At 41.4% G+C, this 24,032-nt stretch overlaps 1 protein-coding gene across 1 annotated transcript in view; it reads left to right on the top strand.

Moving 5' to 3' along the window:
* Positions 1–260: 260 nt before the first annotated feature.
* VTI1B (vesicle transport through interaction with t-SNAREs 1B) overlaps positions 261–24,032 on the top strand; it is a 29,273-nt gene continuing 5,501 nt past the window's right edge. The window contains exons 1-3 of the mRNA XM_025443371.3: positions 261–714; positions 21,188–21,246; positions 23,328–23,519. Coding sequence (XP_025299156.1) covers positions 600–714; positions 21,188–21,246; positions 23,328–23,519 — 366 coding nt within the window. The 5' untranslated portion in view covers positions 261–599. The remainder of the gene's footprint in view (positions 715–21,187; positions 21,247–23,327; positions 23,520–24,032) is intronic.

The following is a 24,032-nucleotide window of genomic DNA, read 5'->3' as shown; positions in this document are numbered from 1 at the left end:
CAAGCGGTGCGATGACAGCGAAGACGGCCTTCTGGAGCTTGCAGACACCAAAGCACCTCGGGTCAGCACGGCCCCCGGCGCCTGCGGCCTGGCAGAACCACCGCCCCCGCCTCCGCGGGGCCTCGGAGTCCGAGCGTCTTCCGCGCCGAACTACAGCTCCCGGCATGCACAGCAGCGCCCTCCCCTCGCGGGAAGGCGGGGCCCCGGGGACAGGTGGCCGCGCTGCCCGCCCCGCGGGTCCTCACAGCCCTTTACGCTGCGGCGCTCCCTCCATCCCCTGGATCGGGTATTTTCGGGGCTGCAGGGCTGCAGGGCTGCCGCTCGCCCGACGTGCCGCCACCCTCCCCGGAATCGCCCGAGCGAGGAGCCCACGCAACTTTCCGTCAGGCTTTCGCGCCTGGCGCTCTCCCCGTGACGGAATGCAGGGGGTGGGCGTTCCGGCTCGGGAGGACCCCGTCGCGGCCCCGGAAGCGCCTCGTAGCCGGCGGTGGTGGCGGCGGTCGCCGTGATGCCCGCGGGGCTGGGCGGCTGGCCGCCGGAATAGGAGCGGGCCCAGAGCCCCGAATCTCGGCGGCCGCTGCTCGAGTGCGGCCTGCGCCATGGCCACCTCGGCCGTCTCCTCGGAGCATTTCGAGAAACTTCACGAGATCTTCCGCGGCCTCCATGAAGACCTGCGAGGGGTGCCGGAGCGGCTCCTGGGGACGGCAGGCACAGGTGAGGCGAGGGCTGGACGAGCAGCGGGGGAGGGGGGGATGATGCCTGGCCCCGCCAGCGCTCTGGAAATGAGAGGCCCCCGCCTTCCTCCCGGACCCTAGGACCCTCGGACCCTCGGACCCTCGCCCTCGTCCCTCCCGTGCTCATCCCCAGACACGCCCCCTAGGGTAGGCTGGGTCTCGGCGCCCAGGGCTTCCCTGCCGCCACTTGAGGGTGCTCGGGGGTGGACCTCGGCGTGTGGCCTCCTAGGGATTCTCCCTCTGGATCCTGCTGTAACCGTCGGAATTTTCTTATTTTCATCGTGGCAAGAAGAGCATAAATCTGCGACCCTATATTTGAGTAAAATTGGTTTCTTTCGTAAATGTCTGTATATTTTGCTTTTCATGCATTTGAGGGCATTCCCAGGAGAAGTCCATAGTTCTCACCAGACCGGCAAAGGATCCGTAGCACCAAAAGGGCTAAGAAGCCAAACGAAAAATAACTTTGGGGTTGGTAAATTATCAGGGCGAGGGCGAGATGGTCTTAAAAATCAAGATTGTGTGTTTAGGTGTGGTCCTCTTAGGAACTTTCTGTTTAGACTATTTCCTGTCCCTTGATTTCAAAATTCAAGTTGCCTGCAAGCTTTACCTTTCCAGTTAAACTTATAGGAAGACCCGCAGTGGCTCTTTGCCACTCAGAACCGACAGATCTTGATGGCAAGGCTGATAAGACCTTGTTTTGTTGTTTTTACTTAAGAGTCAGAGCTTAAGTGGGTTTTTTTTTTTTTTTTTTTTTTTTTTTTTCTCTCTCTGAGTTTTCCTGAGGTGGTGTGAATGGAATGACTCTGGTGAGGATGCCAGAGAATGTTCCACGTATTTATTGAAAGGTTGCTGTGTTCTAGGCACTCTCCTAAATGCTGGTGATGTTGCAGATTATTGCAATGAAGAGACTTATAAATCCTTGCTCTAATGGGTTAATGATAATGTATAAATACGGAGAGGAAAGTAATGCAGGGCAAAGAAAAGAATGGAGAGGAGGATCTTAATATTAAATAGGGTGGCTGTGAAGGGCTTCTTTGAGAAGGTGGCGTTTGAGCAGAGACTTGAATGAAGTAAAGGAGTAGACCATTGGAAAATTTGGAAGAAATGAGTGTGAGGAGGACAGAATAGCATTTGCAAAGGTCTTTAAGGATAAATGAGCTGTGTGGGTTCTAGGAAGAGCAAGAAGGCCAGTTTATTTGGATGAAATGAGCAAAAGAGACAGTGGTAGCAGATGAGGCTAAAAAGAGGCAGAGCCAGATCACGTGTGGCCTTGTAGACCCTAGTGAATGATTTGCACCTTTTTCTAAATGTGATGGGATGCACCAATAGGGTACTGAGCAAGAGTGATGGGTGATGGGATCTGGTTTACATGGTTGAAAAATTGACTGTTTTTTCAGCTTGGTGCTGAATTACATTTTGCGACGTTCATTGGAAGGGTAAATAGTGCAAAAGGGTGTTCCATTTTGAAAAATAGAAAACTGAGTTATATTCGCCTTTATCATCTACCTAACCTTCTTATTGGTGCAAAGAGGACAATCAGAAAGGTATGAATAAGGTATGAATAAGGGATCCCTGGGTGGAGCAGCGGTTTGGCGCCTGCCTTTGGCCCAGGGCACGATCCTGGAGTCCCGGTGTGGAGCCTGCTTCTCTCCTCCTGTGTCTCTGCCCCCCTCTCTCTCTCTCTCTCTATGTCTATCATAAATAAATAAATCTTAAAAAAAAAAGGTATGAATATCTACGCAAGCACAAAATACCCTTAGTACAGGTTGCTGTTTCCAGACTTAGTTGTGTAATGGTAAGTAAATACAGTGTACACATAGCCATAGGTTCTGATAAGAATTTTAATAGCTTTCAATCTCTGGTTACTACTTTGCTCATACTACTCGGTAAATATGTTGAATAAATTGAATGTAGCTGAGCAAACATACAGTGCCTCATCTATGAATCCTTTTTTTCTAATTCTGAGATTACTTCATACACTTTCCAGAGCTTTAATTTCCATCATGAATTATTAGGTTCTGAATAATGTACATAACACAGCTCTTGGGTTTAGCTTATGCTCTGTAATTGAACTCAATCAGTTTTCAATAAATACTTCAGAATTATGTATCAGTCACTGTCTGGACCCTGAGGAGTTTCAAGAGTTCTTGCCTTAAATGGGACTAAATTTACAACAAAGTTTGTGATTGGTCCTAAGATAGTTTTGAGACCACAAAGAAAAGGCTTACTTATGTGTTGGGAGAGGGAAGCTTTGCAGAAAGGAGAACTGAGTATAAGGGTTTGAATGGAAGTTTGCAAGACAGAGGGGAAATGGAAAAAAGGAATAACAGAATAGAAAATTGAATACTCACAACCATGACTGAAGTTTAGGGTATGTATGGGAGAATAATAGTAGATGAGTAAAGTGAGACACAGCCAGATTTTGATGGGACCTGTGTATCTCCTTAAGACATTTGGGCTTCTCACAAAGTACTTAATAAAAAGTACTCAACTAAAAGTTGTATTCATCTGTGAAATATATATATATATTTTGAGATTTTTTTTATTTATTCATGAAAGACACACAGAGAGAGAGAGAGGCAGACACACAGGCAGAGGGAGAAGCAGGCTCCATGCAGGGAGCCCAACATGGGACTCCATCCCGGGTCTCCAGGATCACACCCTGGGCTGAAGGCAGACGCTAAACCGCTGAGCCACCCAGGGATTCCCTATCTGCGAAATATTTATTGAGCACCTATTCAGCATTCCCTGAGCTAGGCACAGAAATACAGTAGTCAAAGACACAGTCTTTGAGAAACTTCTCCCTGCAAAATGGGGATAAATCATAGTAATTATTTCATAAGGGTTTTTTTAGGATTAAATTAGTTAATATATGTTAAGCCCTTAGAATACTGTCTGTCAAGAGCCATTAGCCATTATCACTATTGTTTGGGAAATTGGATATTTTATTTAAATAAAACATAAGAATACCAGCTCTGTATGAGCTATTATCTTGCTCTACTTTTGCTTTTTTCCTAGAGCACTTATCTTCTAACATACTAGACACTTTATGTATTTCTGAGGTTTATAGTGTATTGTTTGTCCTTTCACTAGAACAGTGGTTTTCAAAGTGTAGTCCCTGAACCACTAGCATCAGCATCATATGGGAACTCTTTAGAAATGCAAATTATTGAACCCCACCCAAGGCTACTGAATTATTAACTGTTTTAACAGTCTTTTTTCACATCTATACAGGGAGGTAGACCTGAGTGGCTCGGTTGGGCTCCTGTCTTCGGCTCAGGGTGTAATTCTAGTCCTGGGATCGAGTCCCACATTAGGTTCCCTGCGGGGAGCCTGCTTCTCTCTCTGCCTTTGTCTCTGCCTCTCTCTCTGTGTCTCTCACTAAAAAATAAAATCTTTAAAAAAAAAAAAAAGAGTTGCACACTTAACATCCATCTAAGGGATTTCTGATTCGTGTCAAATTTGAAAGCAACTGAGCAAAAAATAAGCTCTGTTTTCTCCACATCTTTGTTAACACTTGTTATTTCTTGTCTTTTGATAATAGCCATTCTCTAACACGTATGAGGTAATATCTCATTGTGATTTGATTTGCATTTTCCTGATGATTACGATGGTGATCGCCTTTTCTTGTACTGTTGGCCGTCTGTATGTCTTCTTTGGAAGAATATCTGTACAGATCTTCCACCCATTTTTTAATCAGGTTGTTTGGGGGTTTTTTGCTCTTGAGTTATAGGAGTTATTTATATAATTTGGATATTAATCCATTATCAGATATGTGATTTGGAAATATTTTCTTCCATTTGGTAAATTGCCTTTTTATTTTGTTGGTGTTTTCCTCTGCTCTGCAAAAGCTTTTTAGTTTGATATAGTCCCACTTGTTTTTTTTGCTTTTATTACCTTTTGATGTCAAATCCAAAAAATCACCACCAAGACTGATGTCTTTTTCTAGGAGTTCTATGGTTTCAGGTGTTAACAGCCAAGTCTTTGGTCCATTTTGAGTTAATTTTTGTATATGATGAAAGATAGTGGTTCATTTCCATTCTTTTGCATTTTTCTGTAAAGTTTTCCCAAAACCATTTATTGAAGAAATTGTCTTTTCTTGTCAGGTAATAGAAATATATATATATATATTTGGTCTCTGTCCCTGGTTCCTGGCACAGATCTCCTGAAAATCCTTGTAATTTCCTGAGTAATAAAAACACTGGGATTGGAACGCTTGGGTGGCTCAGCGGTTGGGCGTCTGCCTTTGGCTCTGGGTGTGATATCAGAGTCCCGAGAATCAAGAATCGAGTCCCACATCAGGCTCCCTACATGGAGCCTGCTTCTCCCTCTGCCTGTGTCTCTGCGCCCCGCCCCCCCCCCCCCCCCCCCCCCCCGCTGCCGTCTCTCATGAATAGATAAATAAAATCTTTTTTTTTTTTTTAAAGATTTTTTTTTTATTTATTTATTCATGATAGTCACAGAGAGAGAGAGAGACAGAGAGAGAAGCAGAGCGAGAAGCAGGCTCCATGCACCGGGAGTCCGACGTGGGATTCGATCCCGGGTCTCCAGGATCGCGCCCTGGGCCAAAGGCAGGCGCCAAACCGCTGCACCACCCAGGGATCCCATGAATAGATAAATAAAATCTTAAAAAAAAAAAAAAAAAAAAAAGAGGGATCCCTGGGTGGCTCAGTGGTTTAGCGCCTGCCTTTGGCCCAGGGTGTGATCCGGACTCCTCAGGATCGAGTCCCTCATCAGGCTGTCTGCATGGAGCCTGCTTGCTTCTCCCTCTGCCTGTATCTCTCTCTCTCTCTCTCTCTCTCTCTCTCTCTCATAAATAAATAAATAAATAAATAAATAAATAAATAAATAAAATCTTTAAAAAAAGAACACTAGGAGCATCTTTTGTTCTAATGAGGTGACTCTGGATAGTCTCCTGGATGGGGACTGATCACCAGAAAAACCAACCTGTGATTAGAAGCCTGGATTTTCAGCCCTACCCGTTGTCTTCCAGAGAAGGAATAGGAGCTGAAAATGGAGTTACTAATTTTTTTTAAAGATTTTATTTATTCATGAGAGACACAGAGAGGGAGAGGCAGGCCCCATGCAGGGAGCCTGATGTGGGACTTGATCCTGGGACTCGGGGATCACCCCCTGAGCTGAAGGCAGACACTCAACCGCTGAGCCACCCAGGCATTCCTGAAGTTACTAATTGATCATGCCTGTGTGAGGAAGTCTTCATAAAATCCCAGTAGTATATGGGGTTCAGAGAACTTCCAAATGGGTGAACATATCCATACCTGGAGGGTGATGCACCCCAACTCCACAGGAACGGAAGCTCCGGCACTCAGGACCCTCTCAGACATGGCACTGTGTACCTCTTTATCTGGTTGTTCATCTGTATTCTTTATCATAACCCCTAATAAGTTGGTAAATGTAAGTAAGCGTTTCCCTGAATTCTGTGAGCTTATCTAACAAGTTAATTGAACCTGAGGAGAAGGTCATGAGAACCTTCAATTTGTAGCCAAATTGGACAGAAGTTGTGGGTAACCTGGGGACCTACTACTTAACGATTGACATTTAAAGTGTATGTTTGGGGGGGGGGCAATCTGTAAGACTGAGCCCTTAACCTGGAATCTGATGGTATCTCCATGTAGATGGTGTCAGAATTGAGTTGATCTGTGGATACCCAGCTGGTGTTGCAGAAATTGTTTGGTGTGGAGAAAAACCACACATTTGGTGACCAGAAATAGTGTTCTGTATGAGTAGTAAAGGAGACACAGGAGAAACACATAGGAGGAAAGACTGGGTTCTTCTCTATGTAAGAGAGAAAGGCATAGGAGAGGGAAAGACTGGGTTTTCCTGAGATAGTTCCCCATTATATTCTTGATTTCTTTATTGTAAGTTAATTGACCATGTATATATATGTTTATTTCTGGGCTCTGTATTCTGTTCCATTGATTTTTGCATCTTTTTTATGCCTGTACCATACTGTTTTGTAATAGCTTTGTAATAGCTTTGTAATATCAGGAAGCATGATGTTTCCAGCTTTGTTCTAATTGGAGTCTTTTGTAGTTCCATTGATTGTTCTATTTCTGTGACAAATACTATTGGAATTTTGATAGGGATTGCAGAGTCTATAGATTGCTTTGGGTAGTATGGACCTTTTAATAGTACTAATTTTTCCAATCTATTAGAATGGAATATCTTTCCACCTATTTATGTCTTCAGTTTCTTTCATCAATGTTTTGTAGTTTTCAGTGTACATGTCTTTTATTCTTTTTGTTGCAATTGTAAATGGCATTGTTTTCTTAATTTTTCCTTCTGATAGTTTATTGTATATAAAAATGCAGTCAATTTTTGTATATTGATTTTGTATCCTGCAATTTTACTGAATTTGTTTACTAAATCTAACAATTTTTTTGGTGGAGTCCTTAGGGTTTTCTGTGTATAGTATACCATCTGCAAATAATGACAGTATTTATGACTTCCTTTCCAATTTGGATGCCTTTCATTTCTTTTTCTTGCTAATTGCTTGGCTAGGACTTCAATACTATGTTGAATAAAAACGATGAGAATGGGCATTCTTGTCTTGTTTGTGATCATAGAGGAAAATCTTTGAGCTTTTCACCAGTGAGTATGTTAGCTGTGGGCTTGTCACATATGGCCTTTATTTTGTTGAAGTATGTTCCTTCTGTATCCAGTTTGTTGAGATTTTATATCATAAATGGATGTTGAATTTTGTCAAATGCTTTTTCTGCATTTATTGAGCTGATCATACAATTTTTACCTTTCATTTTGTTAATGAGATGTATCATGTTGATTTATGGATACTGAACCATCCTTGCATCCCTGGAGTAAATCCCCCTTGATCATGATGTATGATCCCTTAATGTATCATTGAATTTGATTTGATAATACTTTTTTAAAAAAATTTTATTTATTTATTCATGAGACACACACAGAGAGGCAGAGACATAGGCAGAGGAAGAAGCAGGCTCCCCATAGGGAGCCTGCTGTGGAACTTGATCACTTGACCCCAGGATCACAACCTGAGCCACAGACGCTCAACCACTGAGTCACTCAGGCGTCCCCTGATAATACTTTTGTTGAGGATTTTTGCATCTTTCTTCATCAGGGATATTGGCCTTTAGTTTTTGTGGTATCCTTTTTGTTGTTGTTGTTGTTGTTGTTTTAAAGATTTTATTTATTCATGAGAGACAGAGAGAGAGAGAGGCAGAGACACAGGCAGAGGGAGAGGCAGGCCCCACGCAGGGAACCTGTGGGACTCGATCCTGGGACTCTGGGATCACGCCCTGGGCTGAAGGCAGGCACCAAACCGCTGAGCCACCCAGGGATCCCCTGTTTTTGTGGTATCCTTGTTTGGTTTTGATATTGCCATAATGCTGGCCTCATAAAAGTTTGAAAGTGTTCCCTTTTCTATCCTAAGCTCTGTCTTTTGTCTGTTTTGTTTATTATGTGTTCTAAGCACCTAGAGCAGTGCCTTGTACATACTAGGTGTTCCATAAATATATTTTGAATGATTGTGTAAGTACTGTGAATTGTTGCGGAGAAACTATTAATAATGTGATTGGGTGCTGAAACTGAGTATAATTGTATTTTTACTCTACAATGTTTCCTGCATTTTCGTCACTTAAAAATTTTTTTTAAAAGATTTTATTTATTTATTTATAGAGACACAGAGAGAGAGAGAAAGAGAGAGATTGAGGCAGAGACACAGGCAGAGGGAGAAGCAGGCTCCATGCAGGGAGCCCGACGTGGGATTCGATCCAGGGTCTCCAGGATCATGCCCTGGGCTGCAGGCGGCGCTAAACCGCTGTGCCACCGGGGCTGCCCCTAAAATTTCTTTTAAAAGATTTATTTATTTATTTTAGGTAATGTGCATGCAGGGGGAGGGGCAGAGAAAGTCTTACACAGACTCTGCTGAGCACACAGCCCAAGGTGGGGCTTGATCTCACAACTCCAAAGATCACCACCTGAGCTAAAACTGAGAATCGGTCACCCAACTGACTGTGCCACCTAAGTGCCCCTTCATCACCTTTAAAATGAGTATCTATACCTAGTAAAACAAAAGATAGGGTAACAGACAAAATGTGTCCCTTTTTAGGAGGTTTGTATGGCAGTAATAGTCTGTTAAATATGTGATTAATTATTAATCCATTTAATATTATATTAAGCACATACAGTCATAATTTCCAGTTTTAGTTTTAGAGCATCTGAAGAGGTCTCTCCAGATACCTCAGAATGCTGTAAATTATTATCTAAATAATATGGTAAGTGCCTATCATATTCTAGTTTTGGTTTTGTAGTACCTGAAGGCAGCTGGAAAACATACTAATGAGTGTTGTAAAATTATTGAAAATTTTCCATTTTAATTCACTCAAATTTCAGTGTGTGTCTATGGAACCCCTTTATATTGGGAACCAGCAAAAATCACTATGGATAATCATATGCACCAATTACCATTGACTGAAGAATTTTAATTTCTCTAACACTCCTCATATTTTTTTTGTGAATTATGTTTATGCCCTAGTTCTCATCCACCTAAGGATTTACTTTTAAAAACAATGGTAGTGGGCAGCCTGGGTGGCTCAGCGGTTTAGCGCCGCCTTCACCCCAGGGCATGATCCTGGAGACCTGGGATCGAGTCCCACATCGGACTCCCTGCATGGAGCTTGCTTCTCCCTCTGCCTGTGTCTCTGCCTCTCTCTCTTTCTGTGTCTCTCATGAATAAATAAATAAAATCTTAAAAAAAAAAAAATGGTAGTTACTGTTTTTGAAACTCTTACTATGTCTAACATTTACTAAGTGCTTATTATGTATATTATCTCTCTTAACCTTTTCAGACAACCCTACAAGGTCAGTATCCATCCTTCCTTCCTTCCTTCCTTCCTTCCTTCCTTCCTTCCTTCCTTCCTTCCTTCCTTCCTTCCTTCCTTCTTTATTTCTTTTTTATAGGAGACGCCTAGTTGGCTCAGTGGTTGAGTACCTGCCTTGGGCTCAGGGCGTGATCCTGGAGTCCCAGGATTGAGTCCCATATTGGGCTCCCTGCAAGGAGCCTGCTTCTCTCTCTGCCTGTGTCTGCTTCTCTCTCTGTGTCTCTCATGAATAAATAAATAAAAATCCGTTAAAAAATTATTTTTTATAGATAAGGAAACAGGCTTAGATCTGATGCAAGCATATCTTGTTTTATGGCTCTTCACTTTATTGTACTTCATTTTATTGTGCCTCTCAAATATTGCTTTTTTTTTTTTTTTTTTTTTTACAAATTGAAGGTTTGTGGCAACCCTATGTTGAGCAGATTTATTAGCAACATTTTCCAACAGCATTTGGTCACTTTGTGTCTCTTCACATTCCCAATACTTCAAATTTAAATTAGGCCAATTAATAACCTTACATTGGCCTCTTAGTGTTCAGATGAAAAGAAGCGGTGCACATCTCTCACTTTAAATCAAAAGCTTGAAAGATCAAGCTTAGTGGGGAAGACATACTGAAAGCTGAGATAGGCCAAAACCTAGGCTTCTTGACCAAAGATTAGGCAAGTTGTGATGCAAAGGGAAAAACTTTGAAGGAAATTAAAATTGCTACTCCAGTGAACACACAAATGATAAGCAAGCAAACAGCTTTATTGCTGATATGGAGAAAGTTTTAGTGGTCTGAAAAGATCACACGAGCCACAACCTTATCTTAAGCCAAAGACTAATTTGGAGCAAGGCCCTACTTCAGTTCTTTGAAGGCCGAAACCGGTGAGGAAGCTGCAGAAGAAGTCTGAAAGTATCAGGGGTTGTTTGATGAGCCTTAAGGAAAGAAGCTGTCTACATAACATCAAACTGCAAGGTGAAGCCCCAAGTGCTGATATAAAAGCTACAGCAAGTTATCCAGAAGATCCAGCTAAGATAATTAATGAAGGAAGCTGCACTAAACAACAGGTTTTCAGTGTAGATGAGATAGCCATCTAGGATTTTCATGGCTAGAGAGAAGTCAGTACCTGGCTTCAGAGTCTCAAAGGACAGGCTGATTCCCTTGTTAGGGGTTAATGCAGACGGTGACTTTTAGTTGAAGCCAGTGCTCATAGACCATTCCAAAAATCCTAGGGCCCTTAAAGACTTATGTTAAGTCTATTCTGCCTATGCTCTATAAAGGGAACAACAAAATCTAGGTGAAAGCACCACTGCTTCTAACACAGTTTACTGAATATTTTAAGCCTACTGTGGAGACCCACTGTTCAGAAAAATGGACTTTTTTCAAATATTACTGCTCGTTGATAGTGTACATGGTCACCCAGGAGCTCTCTGATGGAGAAGTACAATGAGATTAATGTTGTTTTCATCCCTGCTAACACAATATCCATTCTGCAACCCATAGATCAAGGAGTAACCTTGATTTTCAAATCTTATTATTTAAGAAATACAGGGGCACCTGGATGATGCAGTAGGTTAAGTGTCCAACTCTTGGTTTTGGCTCAGGTCATGACTTCAGAGTTGTAGGATCGTGCCCTACATTGGGCTTGCACTCAGCACAGAGTCTGCTTAAAATTCCCCTTGCCCTCTGCCCCTCCCCCCCAGCATTCTCTCTCTCTCTCTCTCTCAAAATAAATGTTTCTCTCTTTCTCTGTGTCTCTATGAATAAATAAAATCATAAGCCTTTTTAAAAAAAGAAGTACATTCATAAGTCTATAGCTGCCATAGATAATGATTCCTCTGATGGATCTGAGCATAGTAAAATGAAAACCATCACGAAAGGATTCACCATTCTCAATGCCATTAAGAACATTCATGATTCAAAGGAAGAGGTAAAAATATCAACTTTAATGGGAGTTTTGAAGAAGTTGATTTTGATCTTCATGGATGACTTTGAAAGGTTTGAGACTTCGTGGAGGATGTAACTGCAGATGTGGTGGAAATGGCAAGAGAACTGGAATTAGAAGTGGAGCCGGGAGATGGGACTGAGTTACTGCAATCTCATGATAAAACTTTAACTGATGAGGGGCTGCTGCTTATGGATTGGCAAAGAAAGTGGTTTCTTGAGATGACATCTACTCCTGGTGAAGATGCCATGAAGATTGTTGAAATGACAGCAAAGGGGAGCACCTGGGTCTCAGTTGGTTAAGCGTCTGCCTTCCACTGGGGTCATGATCCTAGGATCTTGAGATAGAGCCCCAAGTCAGCCTCCTTGCTCAGTGGGGAGCCTGCTTCTCTCTTTTCCTCTGCCCCCCCCCCACCCCACTCATGCACTCCGTTTCTCAAATAGTCTTTTAAAAAATGACAGCAAAGAATTTAAAATATTACATAATTTTAGCTGATAAAGCAGTGCAGGATATGAGAGGATTGACCCTAGTTTTGAAAGAAATTCTAGTGTGGGTGAGATGCTATCAAAAAGTTTCACATGCTACTGAGAAATTGTTCGTGAGGGACGCCTGGGTGGTTCAGCGGTTGAGTGGCTGCCTTCAGCTTAGGGCGTGATCCCCAGTCCAGGGATTGAGTCCCACTTCTGAAGTCCCATTTCCTGCAGGGAGCCTGTGTCTACCTCTGCCTATGTCTCTGCCTGTCTCTCTGTGTCTCTCATGAACAAATAAATAAAATCCCCCCCCCCAAAAAAAGAAATTGTTTGTGAAAGGAAAAGCCCGTTGATGTAGCAAACTTCATTTTTATCTTGTTTTAAGAAATTGCCACAGGGTACCTGAGTGGCTCAGTGGTTGAGCGTCTACCTTTGGCTCAGGTCGTGATCCCGGGGTCCTGGGATCGAGTCCTGCATTAGGCTCCCCACAGGGAGCCTGCTTCTCCCTCTCCCTGTGTCAATGAAACTTCAGATGATAGAATTTCTCAGCTATAAAGTATTTTTAAATTAAGGTAGAATTTCTCAGCTGTAAAGTATTTTCACAATTAAGGTATTAATCTTTAAGGCACATTTTTTAGACATAATGCTGCCACATACTTAAAAGACTACAGTAGAGCTTTTTTTTTTTAATTTTTTATTTATTTATGATAGTCACACAGAGAGAGAGAGAGGCAGAGACACAGGCAGAGGGAGAAGCAGGCTCCATGCACCGGGAGCCCGATGTGGGATTCGATCCCGGGTCTCCAGGATTGCGCCCTGGGCCAAAGGCAGGCGCCAAACCACTGCGCCACCCAGGGATCCCTACAGTAGAGCTTAAACATAACTTTTATATGCATAGAGAAACCAAAAACTAATTTGACTTGCTTTATTGTGTTACTCACTGTGGTAGTCTGGAACCAAACCCACAGTTTCTTCAGGGTATGCCTGTGCTTTTACAAAACTCCTTTTTTTTTTAAGATTTATTTATTTATTCATGAGAAACAGAGACAGAGATATAGATATATAGGCAGATATAGAGATATAGGCAGAGGGAGAAGCAGGCTCCTCACAGGGAGCCTGATGTGGGACTCGATCCCAGATCTGGGGATCACACCCTGAGCCAAAGGCAGATGCTCAACCGCTGAGCCACCCAGGCAGCCCAAAACTCCTGTATAGTATGAGATCAGTGGTGTACAAATAGAGGATGTAGGTCTTAGAAATGCCACAGTGGGGCACCAAAAGCAAACTAACCGCATGATCCTGATGAAACTGAAGTTATTTCCACAGCTCTAATGGGTCAAGGTTAGTCATTCTTGGGTTGGCAAATCAAACCACCCATAAGGAAGAGAGGCTGCCCCTTAGTTAAACATTAAGGTAGGCTTTCTCTAGCTATTTCAAAGCTGACTTTTTCATGGTGCTGCCATCCAACCAGTTTATAACCAGTTAGTGTCAGAGTGAGTCATTTACATGTGACTGGTTTGAGAAGGCATATGGAATGGGGGATAGTGTTTGAAATAGCTCACTCTTGTTTTTGGTGCCCATTTCACTCAGTGTGCAGTTCTGCAGTTTTGTAGTTAACTGTGGTATTAACTCTAACTCCCTAAAAAATGAAAAAGTCTGAACAGGTTTTACCTGTTGCTGAAGGCTGTTTATTCCCTGGGAGCACAAAAATACTCCTCAATGCTATAATGTACAGCAGCCTTGGATTGGAAATCAGGAGACTTGCATTCTAGAATTAGTGTCACCATTTGCTCCTCTTATGACCTTGGGGAAGGCAGTTTCTCCAAGCTCTAGTTTCCTCAACTGTAAAATGAGAAGGTTAGGTTAGATGACCTCTGAGATCCATTTCCACTCTAACATTTATTGCTTTCACAATTCTGAGACTAAAGTATAAAGAAGCACATCCTGGTACTTCCAGTTGGATAGATAGAGTTCAACCTCTTTTGAACCTTGAATTGTCGTCTATCTTCCTGGCTTAATCATCAGAAGGGAGAATTTCAGAGGCTTTTTTTTTTTTAACTTTAGGATTCCATAAAGTATCTCATAATGTGGTGAAATTCTTAAAATTATTTTCAAAGGGAGCATATTTCTTTTTAAAAGTATATGAACTGCATAGCACTCCTAAGAGAATGTCTTATAAAATTAGAGAATGGAGTATCCCAGTTCCAAAGAGACTGAGAATGACATAATCATGGAGAGAAGTTAGTGAAAGGATCAAAATCCTGTGAGCTACCTCTTTGCCCTCCTACTCTTAGCTATGTACCCACTTTCTAGAGTTGGCCTCTTAAAAATGCAGATTTTCCTATCTCTTACAAAGGAAGAATAAAGAAGGAAGCTCTATGACTAACTGTTGTAGATAAATCAGAGCTAAAAAGGGAATGCACTTATATGTAGAATAATTCTTCTTTCTGTCTGCCATGGATCAGAAGTGTGTTTGAGTTTGAAGATGTGCCTATTCAGAGGAGTGGTGACACTCAGCAGCAGCTTATTACAGAGTAATATGATACTTCTCCATGGAGGTAGCCATTCTTGATTGCAGATATAATTTCACTGCTGGTGGCTGAAAGTACTACTCAGAGATCATGACAGCTGCTTTTGTGCTTACTTCAGTTACATCATGGATGGTCATGATGCAGACCATTTGCGATGGCTGAACTTTCTCCTATTTAAAACAACAAACCCTTGGTTTTGTGAGCAGTGTAGTGAAAAATAGTTCATTGGGAGTGTCTTGTGTATATTAAGGGAATGTCACATAACAAGGAAGTATAGTTAAAGGTGCATTGTCATTTGCTCTTTCAGGCAGTAGTAACATCTAAGGAACACTACTATGTTTAGAGTTCTAGAAGCTATGAAACTTAGAAAAAGTAGGGGCACCTGGGTGGCTCAGTTGGTTAAGCATCCACCTTCAGGTCAGGTCATGATCCCAGGGTCCTAGGATCAAGCCCCATGTCGGGCTCCCTGCTCAGCAGAGTCTGTTTCTCCCTCCTCCCCCTGCAGCTCCCCCTGCTTGTGTACTCTCGTGCTCTCTCTCTCTCAAATAAAATTTTTTAAAAGATTTTATTTATTCATGAGAGACACAGAGAGAAAGAGGCAGAGACATAGACAGGGGGAAGCAGGCTCCATGCAAGGAGCCTGAAGTGGGACTCCATCCCAGAATTCTGGGATCATGCCCTGAGTTGAAGGTGGATGCTCAGCCGCTGAGCCACCCAAGCATCCTTCTCTCAAATAAATTTTTTTAAAAAAGTAAATTTCCCTGTTCTGGAGAAGCTTGATCTCCAGCTGCAAATATAGAATATATAGATTGCGGAATGGTTTATGATCACTTAAAAAGCATCAGACAGCTGACATCATAGACACTGTTGTGATTAACAAAATGTAAATCCATATATAAAGCACTATAGTGGTGTTACATCTTATATGGGATTGGGTTTGAATGCTTAAGATGAAAACCAAGGTAAAGAAAATTAGCCAAGAAAATCTCAGGACAGCATATTGAATACCCACAGTGCCATCCCTTCATAAGCCCAACTCAGCTGTTTTCTTTGGCATTGAGTAAAATTGCTCTTTTTTTTTTTTTTTCAGTTGATGAGGTGCTGACTTTTATTTAGGAGTCACAATGAATGAGAAATAATGCAGCTTTAAAAACCACATCTGTATATACATGCCATGGTATGGATGAATTATGCTAAGTGAAATAAGGACATTATGCTTATCGAGGACATTATACTAAGTGAAATAAGCCAGACACAAAAGACAAATATGTTATTCCTCTTCTAGGAGATGCTAGACTAATCAAACTCATAGAAACAGAGAGTAAAATGGTGGTTATCAGAGTCTGGGGGAATAGGAAGTGGGGAATTAAGTGTTGATTTGGTATGGAGTTTCAGTTTGGGGTGGTGAAAAGGTTCTGGAGGTGGGGTAGAGTGATGTTTGCACAGCAGTGTGAATGTACTTACAGCTCTTTAGCCATATACTTAAAAGTTGACAAAATGGTAAATTTTGTTAAATAAATATTACCAAAAAAAAAAAAAAAAAAGACTATCCCCAGATTGTAAAATTCCAGGGCAGCCCGGGTGGCTCAGCGGTTTGGCGCCACCTTCAGTCCAGGTCCTGATCCTGGATACCAGGGATCGGGTCCCACGTCGGGGCTCCCTGCATGGAGCCTGCCTGCTTCTCCCTCTGCCTGTGTCTCTGCCTCTCTCTCTCTGTGTGTCTCTCATGAATGAATAAAATCTTAAAAAAGTAATTCTAAAAGGTAAACTCAAACAGTGTAAGCAGTGGTAACTTTTTGGTCATAAGTAGATTACATGTAGATTTTCAGGGAGAATATCCATGTGGACACATTTTTAGAAATCAAACTCATATGTAGGCTAATTTTTGCTTGTTACATATGAAGGAATGACCTGCCTCCTGTTTTATAGCTAAGGAAGGAGGTCAGGTCCCAAAGTGTTGAAGAATTATTTATCCAAGCTTACATGTTTAACGCCAAGGAAAAGTCCCTTTCTCACCAGCTGTTCCCTTTTTACACAGATACTTACCAGGTGGTATCAATGCCAGTACTTCATCATTTTTGCCATGTCTGAGTACCATTTTTACTGTTACTTGTTTTCTTTATATAAACATTTCTTATAAAATACATTTACTTAATATATAAAGTTATTTTTTTAAAAATTTTATTTATTTGAGAAACAGAAAGTGAGAGCTCGAAGGGATGGGAAGGGACAGAGGAAGAGGGAGAAGCAGACTTCCCACTGAGCAGGGAGGCTTGATCCAGGACCCCAGGATCATGAGCTGAGCTGAAGGCAGACCTTAACCGACTGAGCCACCCAGGCACCCCCATAAAGTTATGTTATTTTTTTTAAAGATTATTTATTTATTTATGAGAGAGAGAGAGAGACAGACAGACAGACGAGGGAGAAGCGAGGGAGAAGCAGGCTCCATGCAGGGAGCCCGACGTGGGACTCAATCCCGGGTCTCCAGGACCACGCTCTGGGCTGAAGGTCGCGCTAAATCACTGAGCCACCCGGGCTGCCCTATTTTGGCTTTTTTATGTACAGTTAACATACAATGTTGTATCAGTTTCAGGTATGCAATATAATGATTCCATGATTCTATATATTATTCAGTGCTTATCAAGAGAAGTGTGCTTCTTGGGCAGCCCCAGTGGCGCAGCGGTTTAGCGCCGCCTACAGCCCGGGGTTTGATCCTGGGAACCCTGGATCGAGTCCCACATCAGGCTCCCTGCATGGAGCCTGCGTCTCCCTCTGCCTGTGCCTCTGCCTCTCTCTCTCTTTCTCTGTGTCTCTATGAATAAATAAATAAAATCATTAAAAAAAAAAAGTGTGCTTCTTAAACCCCTTTATCTATCTCACCCATTCTCCCATTTATCTCCCCTCTAGCAGCTGTTAGTTTGTTCTCTGTATTTTAAGATTGTTTTTTTGTCTCTTTTTAGTTTTGTTCATTTGTTTCTTAAATTCCAAAATATGAGTACAATCATACAGTATTTGTCTTTCATTTTTTGACTTATTTGACTTAATTTCACTTAACATTATACCCTCTCAATCCATCTGTGTTGTCACAAATGGTAAGATATCATTCTTTTTCTTTTTTTATGGATGAATAATACCGTTTTATATTTACATACACACACACCCCACATCTTAATCTGTTTATCTATAGGTGGACACTTGGGTTGCTTCCATATCTTGGTTATTGTAAAAAATATTGCAGTAAACATAGGGGTGCATTATATCTTTTCAAATTAGTATTTTTGTTTTCTTTGGGTAAATACCCACTAGTGGAATTACTGGATCATATGGTGATTCTATTTTTAATTTTTTGAGGAACCTCTATACTGCGTCAGCTTGCATTCCCACCAACAGTGCATGAGGGTTCCTTTTTCTCCACATTCTCACCAACACTTGTCATTTCTTGTGTTTTTGATTTTAGCCATTCTGACAGATAAAGTGACATCTCATTGTGGTTTTGATTTGTATTTCCCTGATGATTAGTGATGTTGAGCATCTTTTTATGTGTCTGTTGGCCATCTGTAGGTCTTCTTTGGAAAAAAATGCTTATTCAGGTCCCCTGCCCATTAATTGGATTATTTGGCTTTTTGGTGTTTAATTTTCTAAGTTCTTTATATAGTGGGTATTAACCCCTTACTGAAGATATCATTTGCAAATCTCTCATCAGTAGGTTGCCTTTTTGTTTTGTTAATGGTTTACTTCGCTATATAAAGGCTTTTTCTTTTGCTGTAGTCCCAATGATTTCATTTTGCTTTTGTTTCTCTTGCCTGAGGAAATGTATCTAGAAAAATGTTTCTATGACTGATGTAAAAGAAATTTCTGCTTGTGTTTTCTTCTAGGCGTTTCACGGTTTCAGGTCTCACATTTAGGCTCTTAATTCATTAAAAAAGGGGTCCCATTTCACACATAGCTGTCTAGTTTTCCGAGCTCCATTTGTTGAAGAGATTGTTTTTTTTCCCATTATATATTCTTGCCTCCTTGTTGTAGATTAATTGATCATATAGGTGTTTCTTGAGGTAGGCCTGTATAGCTATAAACTTCTCTCTCAGAGAAGTTTTTGCTGCATCCCCAAAATTTTGGACCATTGTATTTCATTGGTCTCCATGTATTTTTAATAACCGTATATAGTCAACATACAGTGTTATATTAGTTTCAGGTATACAATGTAGTGATTCAGCAATTCTGTGTTACTCAGTGCTCATCATGATTGTTGTACTCTTCATCCCCTTCACCTGTTTTACCCAGCCCCTCTCTTTCTTCTCCACTGGAAACAACCAGTTTGTTCTCTGTATTTAAGCATCTTTTTTTTTCCTCCACTTGTTTTTGTTTCTTAAATTCCACATGAGTGAATCATACGGTATTAGTCTTTCTCCAACTTATTTCACTTAGCATTATACCCTCTAGATCCATCCATATTGTTGCAAATGGTAAGATTTCATTCTTTTTTATTGCTGAGTAATATTCCTCTGTGTGTGTATGTGAGAGAGAGAGAGAGAGACATAGTCTTATCCATTCATCTGGGATGGACATGTGGTTGCTTCCATATGTCTAGCTAGTGTAAATAATGCTGCAGTAAACATAGGGGTGCATATATCTTTTTGAATTAGTGTTTCTGGCATGCCTGGGTGGCTCAGCAGTTGAGCGTCTCTACCTTTGGCTCAGGGCGTGATCCTGGAGTCCCAGGATTGGGTCTCAAGTCGGGCTCCCTGCATGGAGCCTGCTTCTCCCTCCTCCTGTGTCTCTGCCTCTTTCTCACTCTCTGTGTCTCTCATGAATAAATGAATAACGTATTTTTAAAAAAAGAATTAGTGTTTCTGTTTTGTTTGGGCAAATAGTAGTGGATTTACTGGATTGTAGGGGAGTTCTATTTAAAAAATTTTGAAGAATCTCCATACTGTTTTCCACAGTGACCACCAGTTTGCATTCCTACCAACAGTGAATGAGGGTCCCTTTTTCTCCACATCCTTACCAGCACTCGTGTCTCCATGTGTTTTTTGATGTCCTCTTTGATTTCTTGGTTGACCCATTCATTGTTTAGTAGTGTATTATTTAGTCTCCATATATTTGTGTTCTTTCCAATTTCTGCGATTGATTTCTAGTATGCATGACATAATTTTAACTTAATGAGATTTGCTTTGTGGCCTAATAAGTGATCTGTGCACTTTAAAGGAATGTATATTGCACTCTTCTTGGATGGAATGATATATATATGTATGTATATATATATAGAGAGAGAGTTTTTTTAAGATTTTCTTTATTCATGAGAGAGAGGCAGAGAGAGAAGCAGGCCTCCTACAGGGAGCCCAACGTGGGACTTGATCCCAGGACCCTGGATCATGCCCTGAGCTGAAGACAGACGCTCAACTGCTGAGCCATCTAGGTGTCCCTGGAATGATGTGTGTGTGTGTGTGTGTGTGTGTGTGTGTGTGTGTGTGTGTGTTCAATGGAAAATCTTTCAAACCTATCTAAATGATCAAAAAAAAGGTAGTGAAGGCAAAACAATGCTATTTTAGTTAAATGTTACTGCTTGGCAGCTGAAGCCTATTTTATTTTTGTTAAAAGAAGAAATTAATAATTTTTAGGCATTCAAGATACCAGCACCAAAGTGACAAGATGCAAAGGATTGAAGCAGAATTGAAAGGGGAATGACTTTCTCACTGTGTGAGTCATTGGTATTTACATCATTTTATATATCACCACCAGTGGGTATGGCCAAGAAATATGTACCCATACCCTGCACTCCCTGCAAGTAGAGTAGGTGAGTTTTGAATTTGTTTTGCAGAAGAAAAGCAGTGGTAGGGTCAATATAGAGAAGTGTTTTTCAGTGGAGATAAAAGTGGAGACAAGATTTCAGAGAATCAGTATTATTAAACCTTCTTGTTGATGAAGGTGCACCTAATCCCTGTAGGGGAAAATCGGTTGACAGTGGTTAATTAATTTTTTTTTTTTTTTTTTAAGATTTATTCATGAGAGACACAGAGAGAGAGAGGCAGAGACACAGGCAGAGCGAGAAGCAGGCCCCATGCAGGGAGCCAGACGTGGGACTCGATCCCGGGACTCCAGGATCACACCCTAGGCTGAAGGCAGGCGCTAAACTGCTGAGCCACCCGGGGATCCCCAACAGTGATTAATTTAGACCTGTAATGTTTCTTAGTAGGATAATACTGACCTTTGGAGCCAGATAATTGTCAGGCACGAGTGTCCCAAGCATGGATATTTTTACTTGGGCACTAAAATGCCATTCATAATACCCATCCTCTTCCCTCCCCCATTATTGTGATAACAAGTTCCCATACATTTCTAAATGTTTTTTTAGGGGTGCCCGGATGGCTCAGTAGGTTATGCATCAACTCTTGGCTCAGGTCATGATCTCAGGATTGTGAGATGCAGCCCCTCCCTCTCCTGTCCCCTCCCCTATGCCAGCTTACCTGTGCACTTGCTCTCTCTCTCAAAAATAAGTAAAAATTTTTTAAAAAGTAATTTTTAGAGATAATTAAGTACTACTAACCCCATCGGGAGGGTTGGGCAGTATATTCTAAGCAGAGGGAATGATCTCTACAAATATATGAAAACAGGACTGAGCAATTGAAACTTCTCTATCTTTTCCAGAAGAGAAGAAGAAGCTGATCAGAGATTTTGACGAAAAGCAACAGGAAGCAAATGAAACGGTGAGGAGGAGGAGCATGTCCTTACTTCTTCCTGGAGTTAGTCATTTCCAAAAGTAATGCTTATTGATCACAGATTAACTGTTCCTGTCTTTGATCTTGGTTTTGATTATTTTTTATTAAATGAGGCCAATTGATGGGGTGAGTGGTAAAGGGGGTTTGACAAACACAAATGGATAAAGCTTGGATACTCTCTTAAAATGAGTCTTTGATATAATACATTCCTGATATGAATAGTAAGGGCATTCTCAAACCTTTACCTGGGTGATCTTTTATTTTCTTTTATTTATTTTATTTTACTTTATTTAAAAAAAATTTTTTTAATTTTTATTTATTTATGATAGTCACACAGAGAGAGAGAGAGAGAGGCAGAGACATAGGCAGAGGGAGAAGCAGGCTCCATGTACCGGGAGCCCGACGTGGGATTCAATCCTGGGTCTCCAGGATCGTGCCCTGGGCCAAAGACAGGCGCTAAACCGCTGCACCACCCAGGGATCCCTATTTTTAAAATTTTTTTATTTATTCATGAGAGACAGAGAAAGAGAGAGGCAGAGACAGGCAGAGGGAGAAGCAGGCTCCATGTAGGGAGCCCAATGTGGGACCCAATTCCGGGACTGCAGGATCACACCCTGGGCCGAAGGCAGGGGCCAAACCACTGAGCCACCCAGGGAATCTCCCTGGGTGGTCTTTTAAAATTTCATTAGGGGCACATTGGTGGCTCATTCGGTTAAGAGTCAGACTCTTGATTTTGGCCAGGGTCATGATCTTGTGGGTCATGGGATTGGGCTGCATCGGGCTCTGCACTCATTGGGGAGTCTGCTTAAAGATTCTTTCCATCTGCCTGCCCCCCATTTCTCTTGCACGCATGCACACACACACTCTCTAAAATGAATAAATAAATCATGTTTAAAAATAAAATTTGGGGCATCTGGGTGGCTTAGTTAAGCATCTGCTTTGGCTCTGGTCATGATCTCAGGGTCCTGGGATCGATCCCCAGTGGGCTTGTGCTGGGCATGGAGCCTGCCTAGGATTCTCTCTTCCTCCTTCTGCCCCTTGCCTGCATTCTTTCTATCTCAATAATAAAAAACTGGCCATTAAGATCAATTTTTCTTCTTTGTTAAACTTACTATAAAAAAGAAATGTATCTCAGAAGTGCTTGTAGCCACATTCCCTTATGTTTTAAAAGAGATTAGCGAAAAAATAAAAAATAAATAAATAAAAGAGATTAGCGAAATTAACCAATCCCAACTCTGGCCATCCCAGGCAGATGAAAATAATTTATGGCCTCTTGTGAACATGTCTGGGTGTTACATTTTACTTACCCAATAAAATGGAAATCTGATTGGGACTCTGGATTATCTAGGACATGGAGACAAACAATTGATTTTCAGAAGAAAGAGGAAGGGGAAGAACCCTGATGCCAGACCCTTACCATTTTAGTACAGTAGACCTCAAAGTGCTTCATGATAGCACTTGAACCATAACAAACTAAAAATTTGGTATACTGAAAAGGATATTTGAAGATTTGTGTAATCTTGAGCAGATTTCTTCAATTTTTATATATGAATTAGAAGTAGTATTTCCTACCTTATTGAGGACAGGAAAGATTAAGTTATTAAATAATGTATAAGATGTTTAATAAGAAATAAAGTACTTGCTAGTTTTTTCACTCATTTATCACATACTTTTTGAATGCCTGTTCTATATGGACTAGGCACTGCCAGGCACTCAGAGAAAGGAGGTGAACATGGAATGCCTGGGTGGCTCAATGGTTGAGCATCTGCCTTTGGCTCAGGTCTTGATCCTGGGGTCCTGGTCTCAAGTCCCACATCAGGCTCCCTGCAGGGAGCCTGCTTCTCCTTCTCCCTATGTCTCTGCCTCTCTCTCTGTGTCTCTCATGAATAAATAAGTAAAATCTTAAAAAAAAATAAAGGAGGTAAACATGTCACATGTGGTCCCTGCCCCTCCCCTCGTGGAACATATGGTTGAGTACTTATTCGGATTTGTCTATGGTTTGATTAGTCAAAACTAGCACATGCCCGGATGAGAGCAGCCCATCTACTCACTACTTTCTGCCTTCCTAGCTGGCAGAGATGGAAGAGGAACTACGTTATGCACCTCTATCTTTCCGTAACCCTATGATGTCTAAGCTTCGAACCTACCGGAAGGATCTTGCCAAACTCCATCGGGAAGTGAGAAGCACACCTTTGACAGCCACACCTGGAGGCCGAGGAGACATGAAATACGGTTCATATGCTGTAGAAAATGAACATATGGTAAGCTTCAGCTGGTTTTTTTTTTCCCTTAATGGCCTGTGGGCACAAAAATTAGCCATATTGTAGAGTTTGTTACCAGTCAGTAGTAGACTCTTGTTCTTTACACTGTATCCTGTTTCCTGCATCCAATTCCCCTTCTCCTCTTGGGGTAACCAGCTCTATTGTATTTAATACAGATCTTTCCAAACCATGCTTAGATTTCTTTGTATCTCTTATAAAACAGTGCTAGGTACTCAGTAGAGGAATACAAGTGTTATCTATTCTTAATTGTATCTGGACTTTGTATTCTGACCTATTGATCTGGGTTTTCATGTATACTCAAAAAATTCAGTTAGGCTTTTTAATTTATCCAAAGTTTGTTACAAATTAACCCAGGCTTTCCTTTACATTTATATCAAGATGACCCAACATCCAGAGACACAGTAGAGAAGGGAGGATCCTTCTCAGGAGGGGACTAACGGGCTTTTACTTAGTTGTAATGGAAAGTAAGCCAGATTACCTCTCTAGACTCTA

Source organism: Canis lupus, chromosome 8 (assembly GCF_003254725.2).
Source record: "Canis lupus dingo isolate Sandy chromosome 8, ASM325472v2, whole genome shotgun sequence".
Taxonomy (NCBI): Eukaryota; Metazoa; Chordata; class Mammalia; order Carnivora; family Canidae; genus Canis; species Canis lupus.
This window is presented reverse-complemented; position numbering and strand designations above follow the sequence as displayed.